Source organism: Convolutriloba macropyga, chromosome 1, assembly GCF_964194025.1.
Source record: "Convolutriloba macropyga chromosome 1, txConMacr16.3, whole genome shotgun sequence".
NCBI lineage: Eukaryota > Metazoa > Xenacoelomorpha > Acoela > Convolutidae > Convolutriloba > Convolutriloba macropyga.
Genome location: NC_134468.1, coordinates 63742668 through 63757939, shown reverse-complemented (window position 1 = coordinate 63757939; position 15272 = coordinate 63742668). Strand labels below are relative to the sequence as shown.

The 15272-nt window shown below is 34.0% G+C and overlaps 2 protein-coding genes across 4 annotated transcripts in view; one reads left to right on the top strand and one right to left on the bottom strand.

The window, feature by feature from the left end:
- The window catches only part of LOC142341517 (protein O-mannosyl-transferase TMTC4-like), a 114754-nt gene extending 104053 nt beyond the window's left edge, over nt 1-10701 (top strand). The window contains exons 8-16 of one of the 2 annotated variants that reach the window (XM_075392518.1): nt 1134-1326; nt 1916-1972; nt 2163-2213; nt 2912-3096; nt 3344-3407; nt 3596-3673; nt 7299-7434; nt 7789-7968; nt 10447-10701. In XM_075392518.1, coding sequence (XP_075248633.1) covers nt 1134-1326; nt 1916-1972; nt 2163-2213; nt 2912-3096; nt 3344-3407; nt 3596-3673; nt 7299-7434; nt 7789-7968; nt 10447-10589 — 1087 coding nt within the window. In that variant the 3' untranslated portion in view covers nt 10590-10701. Of the gene's footprint in view, nt 1-1133; nt 1327-1915; nt 1973-2162; nt 2235-2911; nt 3097-3343; nt 3408-3595; nt 3674-7298; nt 7435-7788; nt 7969-10446 lie in introns of both variants that reach the window. The other variant, XM_075392508.1, reaches the window with a different exon arrangement.
- The window catches only part of LOC142341528 (33 kDa inner dynein arm light chain, axonemal-like), a 110884-nt gene that overhangs the window by 75432 nt on the left and 20180 nt on the right, over nt 1-15272 (bottom strand). The gene's annotated exons all lie outside the window — the stretch shown is intronic.

The following is a 15272-nucleotide window of genomic DNA, read 5'->3' as shown; positions in this document are numbered from 1 at the left end:
CAATAATGAGTGTGGAAAATTCTTCAATGATTCCAGGCCAATTTGAAATAGTGCAGCTCGCTGTTTGTTCATTTTTCTTGGTTTCATCACATTCAACCACATACTTGAGTACATTTGATAGCTTGGGAAATTTGTTACTTCGAGGCGTTCGTTTTCAGTTGGTGTTTTTGACCAATGAGTAGGTATGGCTTTCGAAAGTCATCAGAAAAAAATCCAATTTTATATAGGCTATTTTTGTGATCTCAGAAATCTTAACTTGTACCTTCTGATATTTGGTTGAGAATAGAATATGAAAAACGTACGCGATCAAGATACAAGTGCTTTTGTACTAAAACGGAATCTTTTGGGCTCTTTGTTTTGTATTTTCTAACTTACATCTCCCTCTTGAAAAGCAACTGAAGTCATTGTGAAAACTAATAAAGTGAACAAGAGACAAGATGGATTGAAGAAGCACAGTCAAAACCATTTAAGATACTAATTATGTAGTTATATTTAAACCACTGCTGCGTTTTTTCAGCTAAATTTTTCTTTCTTGCAGCATGTCAAAACAAAAGTAGAGCAAATGCTAACGTTTGATTAATCTACTACCAAATGTAATATGCCTTGTATCTTGACATATATAAACGTGGGAACTTTCTGTCTCATGCACTGAATCATAAGAGCCGTCATGTTTAACTTGTTCAAATGTTGTGTAGCTCGAGTTGTTGTGGTGGAAGCGTTTTAGTTATCGTCACCCTCCTTATGCTAGGACCGTTCTGAGTTCTGCTACTTTGGTAGTCTTTAGAGCAGACAAAAATGATTCTGACATTATTTTTTTTCAAAAAGTTGTTTCCTCTCAGTTGGTTCCTCTCTTATCATTGAACCAAATAACAGATTTTTTGTGCCGGTTTCTTTTATATGCGTTTGTTGCTTACCTTTTCTTTTTCAAGTATTTTGCCTCAGTGACAGGACATTTCAGATGACCATTTTCACGTCGCATTGAAATAGTTTTAAGAAACCGTAATCAAATGTAGCTTAAACTGAAGCGATTCACTTTTCATGGACAAATCAAACGTATTGTGAAATGAAATTCTAGGTGAGTGTGGAACATTTATTGAGTGATTTTGGTCCTGGGCATTGCCGTTTTTGTTTAGATGGTTCCTAGTTCTATTTTGTCTCCTGTTTGGATCCATCTCTTTCATACCTGCCTCCAACCTGTTATTCACAGTGGGCTTCACTCTAGCAGAGAGACAACTCTACATTCCCTCTATCCCATTCTGCCTACTCACAGTCTTAGCTATGGACTACATGCATCACATACTGTCACAATATAAAATGCCGAATCAGGTAGGTACCAATGAATCCCCTACTCTTTCACTTGTTCAATAACTCATCTGCATCTGCTTCCTTTTACCCTCATGAACAAAAATTTTGTTTTCATTAGCATATGCGAACGACCTTATGCTCAGCATTGCATTGAAAAGGGTTGAGAGGGTTGAAACTGTCCATTATAATATATGCCACATTAAGGGTTTTAACAATATCAATTATAGATTGTCATAATCTACACGTGATAGGGTAACATGAATATTTTTTGGAACTGAATTTTAAAAGTTTTCTTTTCAACAGGAGTAAATTGTTTTTGGGACCGCCTATGATTTTTGAGCCCTTCTTGTTGTGTTCGTTTGTTTTTTTAGTATGAAAATGCTCCACTTTCGGCGCCATTTTAGTCTGTTTCAGGTGTTGTTTAAAACATAAGCCATCAATATTCAATTTACTAACATTCGCTATGACTAGCATCGACAAGTTAAAATTTTCAACTTTAAGTTGCGTTATTTACAGTTAACATGATTTCAATTCATTTAGGAATGAAGTGAGCAAGATGCAGTTTCTTAGAAAACTATTTATTTAATTGACAAACGAAGTTCTGTTTCAGGTACTGCCAACTTTGTATACGTTTATTGTGGCTGTGTACGCTGTGAAATCTTCCATGGTAAGTACTCAATCATTTTTTATCGTTCCGTTTTTATGAGCCTCTGAAAGAGGCATGCATTTAATTGCGATGCATTTAATTTGATCGTATCTCCGTTACATTGATTTTAAAGCCCCCCATGCTGTTGACCTACATTTTTTAAGCACCAACTTTTATATGATCTTAACAAGTCTCTTGTTTATGATTTTAGAGATGCAAAGAGTGGAACAATGAACATCTTCTGTACCAAAGTGCGCTCAAGGTCTGCCCTTCTAATGCTAAGGCAAGTTGCATAAGGGGTATGACAAAAAAACGAATTTTTTGTGATCTGATGCAGAAGTCCACTGATAGCCCGGACCACGTTTTTTGCTACTTACGCAACCGCAGCATTTGAAAATAAAATCCTGTATATTAATTTAGGTTATCGAAAATCTCAAAAAATAGTTTGGCGACTTGTTGGCGATAACTGCCGATATAGCTCAGCGTTACTAATTGCAGATCAGACCGATCAAAAGTGGCACTAAGTTACTGAGCAGTTTTTTTTCATAATAATAATCTTTAGAACAATTGGTATAATATACAACACAATTGTTGTAGAATTTTAAAAACGGCTAATTTTTTGTTGACATTTTTTGTTTAAGTAACTTAAAAGGTAGAAAGTACAAAGAGCATAAATAGAACGTGTACCAAGTTATTTCATCTTCATTTTACAAAAGCGGGATTATTCTTGCCTTTTTTTAAAAAAAATCTCACCCATTCAAGGGAAGGTTGATAAAAGGTCTGATTTGTTTTAAGTACCAATAGAAGAGAAGAGTTATAAAGCGTTGTTACTTTGGGCATCTGATCGTTGACTAACCGGTTAGTTTCTAAAAATTTATAATCAACTACGATTGCGCCGAACTAATATCCGTTTAAGGTATTATTGATGAGTTATTCGTACTTTTTCATTTTTATATGTAGCCGTGGTACAACCTGGCCGTGATGAACCAAGAAACCAATGCTAATTTATCTCTGGCTCTATACCTCAAAGGAGAGCAGTTGCACCCTGATTACCCTGAGCTGCTGAACAACTTGGGAAACCTCCTCTACAAACAGGGATACCTTGAGGAGGCAGTTGAGAAATTATCACACGCAGTGGCTAGCGAGTAAACTTGATTTTTCAACTAATAATTTTTGACATTGGTCACTCTATGTGACAAATTTGTGCCATCCTCTTATCAAATGTCTTTGTGGTGACTTGAAAAGTCCGCCCTAAATTCTCTGCGTGCGAAATCATATTTTAATCACACATTTTTACTGGAGTTACTGCGACAGTCGCGCAGATAAAAATTTACATAATTATTTGGTTAGTTGTACAAACTTTTCAAGAATGATATGTTGTTAACTGTTTAGACCCAAATTTGCAACTGCGTGGATGAACTACGGTGTTGCGTTGGCAGATATTGGATCTGACAAAGTTAGTGTCGGATGTCTCTTGAATAAAGGTCGAACAATTAAATTCAATTTGGCCGATAAAATCTACATATCTACGTAATAAGTATTAAAGTTGCAACAATATTGGAGAGATGTAATTAGGACCCGTCTTTATTTACATTAGTAGCCTATTTAATATCGACATAATAAATCTCCTTTTGATATTCCCAGGAAGCTCAATTGGCCTACAACACAGCTGTGAGTCTGCGACCCACTTACCCTGACTGCTACTTCAATATGGCACGACTGGTCAGTATCATGTGATGCATTACGCTCTCATCTAATGCTTCCGAAAACTGCTTATTTTGAAATAAGGGAATTTCAATACTGATTTTTTGGTTTCAGTAGCTTCTTATATTTTGTGAAAGAAAGAGGATAGAAAAATAGAATAGAAACCTAAAATCGCTTTGGGTCTTATTGGATCTGAATGCCGAAAGCCCATTATTTTAACGTTTTTGTGCATCGTGTTTTTTGCTTTTTTAATTAGAAAATTAAATAGAAAATTCAAAATAGAGTTTACTTCGTGTATTGATTTGCAAACAATTTGAGTTCTTTTCATCTTTAGGGTAGCCAGTCATTATGGCAATTTTTTGCATCAGGTGTGAACCCAACCACCACAAATAATAATTATTTTATTTTTTCGAGGAGATAATTGTTTGAAGTTTTCTTCGCCTTTCTCGCCTTTTCACCTTTCAAATACTGTAAGAACCTAAATTGTTACTTAAAATATGTAAAATACTATTTGCTTTGAGCATTCTATTACAACCAAATGGTTTTTCAGTTATTCAAATATAGCTAGCTATTCAATAACATCAAATAGAATATTTTAAATATCGAGATGAGGTTAAAAAGGTGTGGAAAAAAATTTCACCTCTTTGTCCAAAAATTCTCTTTTTTTGGCAAAATGTTTGCAGGCAACATGAGATATATATGTTCTTGCAAAAATTCCTTGTTTGGATTTTGATAAAATTTGATTTACATATTGTTCAGTTTTTGAGAGATTTTAAAAGAACTCTTTTTAATTTTTTTAGAAAAAAATTAAATGTTACTTTTAAGCAAAGAGACGTAATTTAAAAGATTTATGGTATATTCAGTCAATTAGCTCAAGACTACACAAAAACTGCTCAGATTGAATGTAACAGATTCGGTATCGTATTAATTATGCTGCGAAGACATGAAAAATTGCGCGGGAAGAGAATTCGAAATAAAATTTCTAATATATATTCGAAGATTGTTTGATTGCTTATGCTCGACTGATGAGGGATAACCTGTTGGAGTTCTGTTCGGCTGACAGTTGTTAGGCCAGAAAATCAATCTTCAATTAATCATGATCATTTTTTGATGTCTCGAGAAAGCTGAGAGCCAAAGTTTTGATTTTTTTCTGCTTTTCCAGGTCGTAAGACCCCCTCAACGCAACTAAAACCTCTGGCCAATCTTTTTTCCTTTTCACCTTTTCTTTATTTTGTCTTAGCGTTACGCATTGTTTCTGAAATAATTAAAGCAACTTCTGATGACTAAAATTAAAAGAATAAATATTCAGATGACAAAGATTCAAAGTTCAAAATATTAATGTTTTGCAAAAGATTCTCAAATTTTTCAAAAATTAAATGAAAAAATATTCAGAAGAAAAAGATTCAAAGTTCAAAATATTGAAATTTTTAAAATTTTTGAAAAGTAGCACTACTAAGCATCTTTACAAAAAATGATGATTTCAAATAGTGAGTTTGTATCGGCGTTCTTGGTTACTTTCATCCAGTCGACACCACGAAGTTGTATCAAGCAAACAACAAAATCTGCCCCTTGGATTTATATCATGTTTCAAATGGTTTAGAGTATTCAGTATAGAATAGCATAATGCGCTCTAAAATGTTTTTACCTACACATTTTATTCGTACCATTTTTTAGTTTTTGAGAGCCAAGAACTTTATAGGTCTTCTTATTGCAACCTATTGAAAAATTTCTTGACTATTTGCTAGTAATTGATCAGAAATTGGAAATTTTTGGTTAGTGTTAGGGCAAACGTGTACAATTAGTTGAAAATTTAATCTTAAGTTAAAATTGAGTTTCCTCAAAAGTCTGCTATCACTTCTGTTTTTCACATTTTTTCGCAGCCATCGAGTTTTGACGAATGCAAATGTAAAAAATAAAATCTGAGCTGCCCTTTGTTTTAAGTGCAAGCAGAAATTTTTTTAGATCTTTGACCTTATGGTGGGTTTTCTCAGCTAGAGATACATTTTTAACGACGTTTTCGGTCTTCTTTTTATTGAACTTGGATGTATGTAGTGGGTAGGTATACACGTTTTTTTTTAAAATACCACACACAGTTTAAGAGAGCTAGGCAAGATATTCCACGTTTTTTTCTTTGTAAATTGTTTTTTTTCGACAGTCACCTGCTTTTATTCAGAATAAAATTGGTTTTATTTATGACTTCTCGTCAAGCCCTCCAAAAATTATTAATGTTTTGCATAATTGAATTGGATGATGGAACATGGCTGAGGAAAGACGTGCAATAAAATTGAACTTTCTGCAATAAAATTGACGTGCAATAAATTTGAACTTTCTTAAGATGAAATTCTAGTTATCTAATTTTGTTTCAAAAAAATTCTGATCTTTTATGATCAGCGCTTTCTTGTACAGATGAATGCATAGCTATGTTGAATGCATAATCAGGATAAGTTTCTTAGATAAACAAATTTATCTTTTCAAATTCTACTGTTTCGGTGGGTTGGAAGATTATTTGCAAACGTACATTACCTATCCTCCTTGTTTATATGGATTATGGGCGCTAAGTTTCCTTCTTTTATCTGCATAATTTTGGACAGTGGAAGTGTGTAGAACTTTTCAAAGTGCAAAGAAATAGCAAAAGAAGAATACTACTTAGGCCTTTTCATAACGTTTCTCCAAAAATTGAGCTCCCAAAGTTCTGGAATATTTTCTGTTTGCCCCCGTCCCACACACATCAATTTGCACCTCCACTTATATGTGTTATAGCGTATTGTTTTCATTTCATACATTTAAGTATGCAATTATGCACAAATGGCACTTAAAATTTAATGATGCTGCGAAAATTTTAAATTAACATTTAAAGTAATTCGATTTTTCTTATAATCTAGGCATATAACGAATAATGCGTCTTTTTAAAACTATTTTCGCGCTTATCTTTAATAGGATTGGCTTTATGGCACTAATTTTTTTGACAACTGGAAACAAAAACCATCCAATCGTCTACCGATACCTGCAATTTATTGACTAAACTGATGGATTTAAAAACTCTAAGGATGAAAAAATACATATTTGGGGGTGCAAACAGACTGGTTATATAGGACGGGGGGAGGCAAAAACAGAAAATAGCCAAATTATGTTTGAACACTTAATCAAGAGCGCGACTTTTTGTTCTCAATTCGTGTATTCATTGCTTGTAATACTCCCAACAACCTGTATTAAGCTGAAATATACCCTGATCAATCAGTGCATGGGATAAAAGTGAAAGCGAGATGATTTCTAGTTGTTTATTGAAGTAATTTTTTAAATTCGCGTTTAAACAACAGTGACTCCTCGAAGATTGACAAATTAATTCGGCAATGAAAGAAATGTTCTCAGAAATTTTATTCTGGTGTAAAAAAACTTAGTAGTAGTTGGTAAAAATTCAGCTTTTGATTGACTGAAAAGGAAAATAGAGAACAGGTGAAATTTAGACTATCCATTTATTATCTCGGCCTTCTTGAGAATGTTTAATTTGTGCACCGCACAATCGAATTCAAAAATTAGCCTTATCTGAATTGCAAAAATTTTGTCTCAACTCGCTGCTAAGAACACAAAAAGTATTAAATTATGCTTTTATGCTACTCTGAGATTCGGAACTGTTTTTTTGCAGCTGAAGAGAATGGGCCGGAAGAAGGAGAGCGAGAAAGCGGTCGAAGTGTGTCTCAAACAGGACCCCACCCATGTACAATGTTGGATACAGTATATTCACATGGCAGAGTCTACACAACATGTCCGAAATAGTTCAGGCAAGGAATACGTCACTCCAGTTTTGTGACAGCAACAGCAGTATTTGATACTTTAAGACAATTCAATGAAATAATTTTTTTAAAAAATTGCACTGCGGATCTTTTTGATAAGGGAACTTGTACACGTAATCGAAAAAATATTACCTAATATTCGCAAAAAAATATCTCCACATGATCAGAATATTGAATTGCTAATTAATTTTTGTGCTTTCTTGATTCACGTTGGGTACCCAACATAAATCAAGAAGGCACAAAAATTAATTAGTAATTCAATATTTTTTTGCAAATATTAGTTAATATTTTTTCGATTACGGGTACTTATGATAACAATGCTGTTTTTATATTCACGCACAGAGAAGGAAGTTGTAGCACGCATCAACCGGGCTCTCCTGGCAGTACCCAAATCTCATGAGCTGCTGGCTCTCAAAGCGTACATGTTTAAGAACTACAGTTACTCACTGGAGGAGAGTAAACAGTTATACATGGAAGCTATCGCCATTAACCCACGTGTACAAGTCTACTACGCTAATTTGGGTAAGAAAAAAGACTATCCTATCAGTAAAACATTTTCATAACTATTTTCTTTGTTGCAGTTTCTTTAATAGGCTAGCCGAGAAGCAATAGCGAGGTTAGTATTGGTCGCATTGTTTTTCCTACAATTCAAAGAATTTGAATTGTATCGAGTGCGCTATCGTTTTACGACTCAAAGGGTGTTTATGGTTTTTTATCTGTCGAGTTGTATTAAAACAAGATTTCTTTTGTTAATGAACAGAATTGAGTGGAGATAGGAGAAAATAGTGGTTTTGTTGACGTCGCTTTTTGAAATGCTGCTAAATTTTTCGCAATGAGAGCAAACTTTCTCTTCAAGTTTGGCAAAGGGTGTTTGAACAATTTTTTTTCTCGAGTTAATTTTTATTGTTCACGTCCAATAATTTGACTTAGATTTTTGCTATTTGTAAAAGTTTCTTGATTGTTTTTGTTCTGGGTTGTTTTCTAAGTCCAATCCTATTTATTTCGAGGTAAGTTTTTGAAAATTTGTTGTTCAGGTTTTGTCCCGCTCTGTTTTTTTCGACGTCTTCTTATTTGTTGATCACGCTCCAAGAAGTAAACGATTTGCCTTGTCAGGGATTACTAATCAATAGCTATACTAACAGCAAAAGTAAATTAGCACCCCTATTTTCACGAAGTAAAAATTCAGTGTTTGAGGCAGTATTATTCCAACTTAAAATCAAGTTTCAAGAGCAATTTTTACGCCATTGATCCGCTACACTAGTCCCTCGCATACCTATGAAATTTAGATAAAACACAACGTTCACTTACCATAATGAGAATTTGATTAGCTCCATCCAAGTTTCATAGTAAAAAGAATGTCACACGATCACAATTTAATCACATTTTTCTCTCTAATGACAAGTGCAAACTTAGCCATAGTTGAACAAACCTGAAAACATATCACATCTTGTGAAAACTTTTTTTAACTGAGAAACTGGGACGAAATTTATCAACTTTACTTTGTGGTTTCTGGTAAGGGAACGTATTGTTTTATATGAATTTCATAGGCATGGTGTAGGAGATCAATGGTGTAACAAATTGTTTTTGAAACTTGATTTAAGTTGGTGTAATATTGCCTCAAAAATGAATTTTTACTTCGTGAAAATAGGGGGTACTAACTTACTTTTGCCGTTCAATATAAATTGTTCATTACTTTCAGTTCACACCCAAGTCATTTCTATACGACGATATTTGTAATCTTTTCCAATCCTCTTTATATCTATGTTGGCATTTTTCTGTTATGCAAAAATTTGTCTCAGGCAGTAGTATCAATTGGTTTGAAATTGGTGAATGTGACAAGATTTTTATAATATGCAATATTTATTTTAAAAAAATTGACAATTCTCTCCGTTATTTCGCGTATTTTAAAGTATAGGGAAACGTTCGCGAAAATTCTGACAATTGAATAAGATTCTCGTGCGTGATAATTATTTGCGATTTTTGATAATAATGATCTCTAATATTATTGGCAGCGTGATGAGGTTATTTTTTTGATGAAGTTAAGGGGTAATGAAGGGTTTTGATTCAGAAAATGGTCTGAGGAAGTCAGAATGAATTTCTTCGGAAACGCTGACTGTAAATTTATTGATGCAAAATAAATTTTGCATGGTGCTGTGCGTTTAAAGAACTATTTTGCTGGCTTTTTTGGTTTTAGGTAATATTTATGTTCTTTTTTAATATTTATATTTAATATTTTGTTCTAGATAATAGGGCTCGAATTTTAAATAATTTTTCGTAGTTTTGTTTTTCACCGCATTTGGTGAATTAACCAATAGGCACCATACAACAGCCGGAAAGTCAAAAAGTGAATGGCAAAATGTTCTTCGTTCTGTAGCTAAAATAGGGTGTCTTTGTGCTTGTTGAAGAGCAAAAAAGGCTGATAAATCTGGCTGGTTTTATGTCGAAATTTCTGAAATGAGATTACAGCCCAAAGATTCATTTTGCTCCAGTTATGTTATGTGGCTGCTTAACTTTGTGTTCCGGTTTGGGATGAAATCCACGGAAAAAAAACCGCTTAATTCTAGATAAGAATCAAACCCCCAAACACGCATCTCAAACCGATGGCCGGACAGCAGATCGAAATAAGGACAAAAAATTGAAAACCACAAAATTGGAACAATAGATCAAAAACAAATCTATTCTTATTGGTTCGAATTAAGTGTTTTTTTGCGAGTTGAACTGAGATTTACGCATTTTGCCATGCCTCGTGAACCATGGCCATGCCTTCGCGGCCCGTGGGTCTTGATTTGAAACTATCACAACTGACCAAATTATCACGACCGAAAACCAATTTTATGGTGGGTGTTTATTTCCCATCTAAAATGAGGTGTTTTTTTTCGCGGGGTTTTATTTCCTAGACCCGTTTGTTCTTCATCAATTTGGCAACTCGTACTAGCTGCTGTAGCTGCAGCTTGAATAAATTATTCTGTCATATTACCAATGAAAGCATTTCTATTATAGGTGTAGTGTGTCAAAAGTTGAAGGATTACGACAATGCGTTGATCAGTTACAACAGAGCTTTGGAGTTGGATCCTAACGATTTACAAACCAAGCGAAATTTGAGCAAACTCAAGAAAACTTTAAAGTTGCAAGGAATTTCTTGATATGGCCCGATTCCAATCTCATTACACTATCTGTTATAACCATATCAACTGTTTTTACTCTTTAATTTGTTTGTTTACTTGTAATATCTCAAAACGTCAATTTTAATTATGTTCCTGCCGCCGAATATCACGTCTATGATTTTCATACTGATGAAATCATGGTCAAATGCACCTGTGTAGCGTTCAATTAGCAGTTCATTAAAACATTAAAGCAACTTGATAAGAATGCCATTAGCGGTGTTATATCACTGTAAATTGTGTAGTTACAACCAGCTGAAAAATTTTCTCGTTTTTATGTGTTGCAACAATTTTGTGTTCTCAACGCTTAGTTGTTAGAGTATTGGTTGAAACCGCACCAAATTGGAGACAATGTGGGCAACGCGACGTATTTTTTTTTAAAAAAAATGGGTGATATAATTAGACCACGTAGACCATGTAATGATATTAGACCACATTTTCAGCTATGGGGGACATATACTTCAGAAGTATCAAGGGAAGTACTATTTTTAAAACAGTTGAGGACAAAGATTTTTTTGCCTCTTGAGAAGATTTTCTACCCTCATTTACGAACTAACGAAAAACATTTAACGCTGAAATAGAAAAAATGATAGACTTTTCGGACTGAAATAATTTTCGGAAATCAACTTCAAGATATTGTCTCGAAGAAATTCTCACTATATTGTTCATTGACATATTTCACTGCTTCTCCGAGGAATTTATATGTAGAAAACGCGAAGTCACGATGTTGCTTTATGATTGAAATTATCAATAGCCAGATAATTTTCTACTTTGCAACTCAACTCTACGGGACTGTCAATCGAAAGACTGTCAATGTCTACTACTTCATCATCTGATGTTGCGATAGAGAAACTTTTTAGTAAAAAGATAACTTTTTACTTGCTAATTTTTCTATTGTTTTCGAAACTCCGTGACTCGAACCCTCTACACTTCCATGGTGGCAAAAAAAAATCCGAACCATAAAAAGGAAGTTAGAGCAATTTCAAACTTTGTTTTCTGACAGTGCTCCATATTTTTTAACTTGAATACTAGAAAAAATTGGACATTCAACGTAAAAAATCTGTAGAAAAGTCTGTTAAAGGAATTATTTAAGTATTAGTTGCATTCATCACGTGATGACGTCAAATTAAAAAAAACGAATCTAAGAAAATGACACTGCAAATTTTGAATAATTTGTTTTCTATCCGGAAACTTTTTACGACAACCATCCATTAGCAGAACCCAGGTCGCCACTTCCTAGTAGTCATACAAGGATCATATATGATGTCATACAAATCATAACCTATTTCCTAGTACGATCCTTGTATGACTACTAGGAAATTATATATGATCCTTGTATGACTACTAGGAAGTGGCGACCCGGGTTCTGCTAATGGATGGTTTTCGCAACAATAGAAAACAGCCAAATGCGACGCAAAAATTTGAGGAAGCAGGAGAATAAAAACGTTTTGGAGATAACAAAACATTTCCCCCGGAGTGAACGTTTCTCTAGGAGGAAACCTGCTCAAAATTCCAGCTTGTTTTAATTTTTTGTTGGTTCCGGCGATCATCACTAAGTAATCCAGATCAAACAGGAAAACTAAAGATAGTGAACGAAAACAAGACGAAAGGAAAAAACCAAAAAATTGTAATTGAATAAATTTTTCTGCAGGTGCAGCTTTTTCACATCCCTAGTCTTGTTGAAATAATTCATCTTTCTTTCAAGGACTTAGATTGAATGCTCAGCACTATGACAAGAGAAATTGACACTGAAACCTTGAAGTTAAGCATAAAAAGTCAGTGTTCATATAGAGAAACATTAGTTTTTCTGGTGAAAAAATTGGCATATATAGGCAATGTTGGAACAAATGACTGGTTCAGTGATCATCTATAGTTGTAAATTGGAGTTTTCAAAACTTATTTACCTATACCAAGCTATGGGGGACACATTTTCAGCTATGGGGGACATATACTTCAGAAGTATCAAGGGAAGTACTATTTTTAAAACAGTTGAGGACAAAGATTTTTTTGCCTCTTGAGAAGATTTTCTACCCTCATTTACGAACTAACGAAAAAAATTTAACGCTGAAATAGAAAAAATGATAGGCTTTTCGGACTGAAATAATTTTCGGAAATCAACTTCAAGATATTGTCTCGAAGAAATTCTCACTATATTGTTCATTGGCATATTTCACTGCTTGTCCGAGGAATTTATATGTAGAAAACGCGAAGTCACGATGTTGCTTTATGATTGAAATTATCAATAGCCAGATAATTTTCTACTTTGCAACTCAACTCTACGGGACTGTCAATCGAAAGACTGTCAATGTCTACTACTTCATCATCTGATGTTGCGATAGAGAAACTTTTTAGTGAAAAGATAACTTTTTACTTACTAATTTTTCTATTGTTTTCGAAACTCCGTGACTCGAACCCTCTACACTTCCATGGTGGCAAAAAAAATCCGAACCATAAAAAGGAAGTTAGAGCAATTTCAAACTTTGTTTTCTGACAGTGCTCCATATTTTTTAACTTGAATACTAGAAAAAATTGGACATTCAACGTAAAAAATCTGTAGAAAAGTCTGTTAAAGGAATTATTTAAGTATTAGTTGCATTCATCACGTGATGACGTCAAATTAAAAAAAAACGAATCTAAGAAAATGACACTGCAAATTTTGAATAATTTGTTTTCTATCCGGAAACTTTTTACGACAACCATCCATTAGCAGAACCCAGGTCGCCACTTCCTAGTAGTCATACAAGGATCATATATGATGTCATACAAATCATAACCTATTTCCTAGTATGATCCTTGTATGACTACTAGGAAATTATATATGATCCTTGTATGACTACTAGGAAGTGGCGACCCGGGTTCTGCTAATGGATGGTTTTCGCAACAATAGAAAACAGCCAAATGCGACGCAAAAATTTGAGGAAGCAGGAGAATAAAAACGTTTTGGAGATAACAAAACATTTCCCCCGGAGTGAACGTTTCTCTAGGAGGAAACCTGCTCAAAATTCCAGCTTGTTTTAATTTTTTGTTGGTTCCGGCGATCATCACTAAGTAATCCAGATCAAACAGGAAAACTAAAGATAGTGAACGAAAACAAGACGAAAGGAAAAAACCAAAAAATTGTAATTGAATAAATTTTTCTGCAGGTGCAGCTTTTTCAAATCCCTAGTCTTGTTGAAATAATTCATCTTTCTTTCAAGGACTTAGATTGAATGCTCAGCACTATGACAAGAGAAATTGACACTGAAACCTTGAAGTTAAGCATAAAAAGTCAGTGTTCATATAGAGAAACATTAGTTTTTCTGGTGAAAAAATTGGCATATATAGGCAATGTTGGAACAAATGACTGGTTCAGTGATCATCTATAGTTGTAAATTGGAGTTTTCGAAACTTATTTACCTATACCAAGCTATGGGGGACACATTTTCAGCTATGGGGGACATATACTTCAGAAGTATCAAGGGAAGTACTATTTTTAAAACAGTTGAGGACAAAGATTTTTTTGCCTCTTGAGAAGATTTTCTACCCTCATTTACGAACTAACGAAAAACATTTAACGCTGAAATAGAAAAAATGATAGGCTTTTCGGACTGAAATAATTTTCAGAAATCAACTTCAAGATATTGTCTCGAAGAAATTCTCACTATATTGTTCATTGACATATTTCACTGCTTGTCCAAAGAATTTATATGTAGAAAACGCGAAGTCACGATGTTGCTTTATGATTGAAATTATCAATAGCCAGATAATTTCCTACTTCGCAACTCAACTCTACGGGACTGTCAATCGAAAGGCTGTCAATGTCTACTACTTCATCATCTGATGTTGCGATAGAGAAACTTTTTAGTGAAAAGATGACTTTTTACTTACTAATTTTTCTATTGTTTTCGAAACTCCGTGACTCGAACCTTCTACACTTCCATGTTGGCAAAAAAAATCCGAACCATAAAAACGAAGTTAGAGCAATTTCAAACTTTGTTTTCTGACAGTGCTCCATGTTTTTTAACTTGAATACTAGAAAAAATTGGACATTCAACGTAAAAAATCTGTAGAAAAGTCTGTTAAGGGAATTATTTAAGTTTTAGTATCATTCATCACGTGATGACGTCAAATTAAAAAAAACGAATCTAAGAAAATGACACTGCAAACTTTTGAATAATTTGTTTTCTATCCGGAAACTTTTTACGACAACCATCCATTAGCAGAACCCAGGTCGCCACTTCCTAGTAGTCATACAAGGATCATGTTTGATGTCATACAAATAACCTATTTCCTAGTGCGATCCTTGTATGACTGCTAGGAAATTATATGATGTTTGTATGACTACTAGGAAGGGGCGACCCGGTTTCTGCTAATGGATGGTTTTCTTAACAATTGTAAACAGCCAAATGCGACGCAAAATTTCAGGAAGCAGGAGAATAAAAATGTTTTGGAGATAACTAAACATTTCCCCCGGAGTGAAAGTTTCCCTAGGAGGAAACCTGCTCAAAATTCCATCTTGTTTTAATTTTTTGTTGGTTCCGGCGATCATCACTAAGTAATCCAGATCAAACAGGAAAACTAAAGATAGTGAACGAAAAGTTGACGAAAGGAAAAAACCAAAAAATTGTAATTGAATAAATTTTTCTGCAGGTGCAGCTTTTTCACATCCCTAGTCTTGTTGAAATA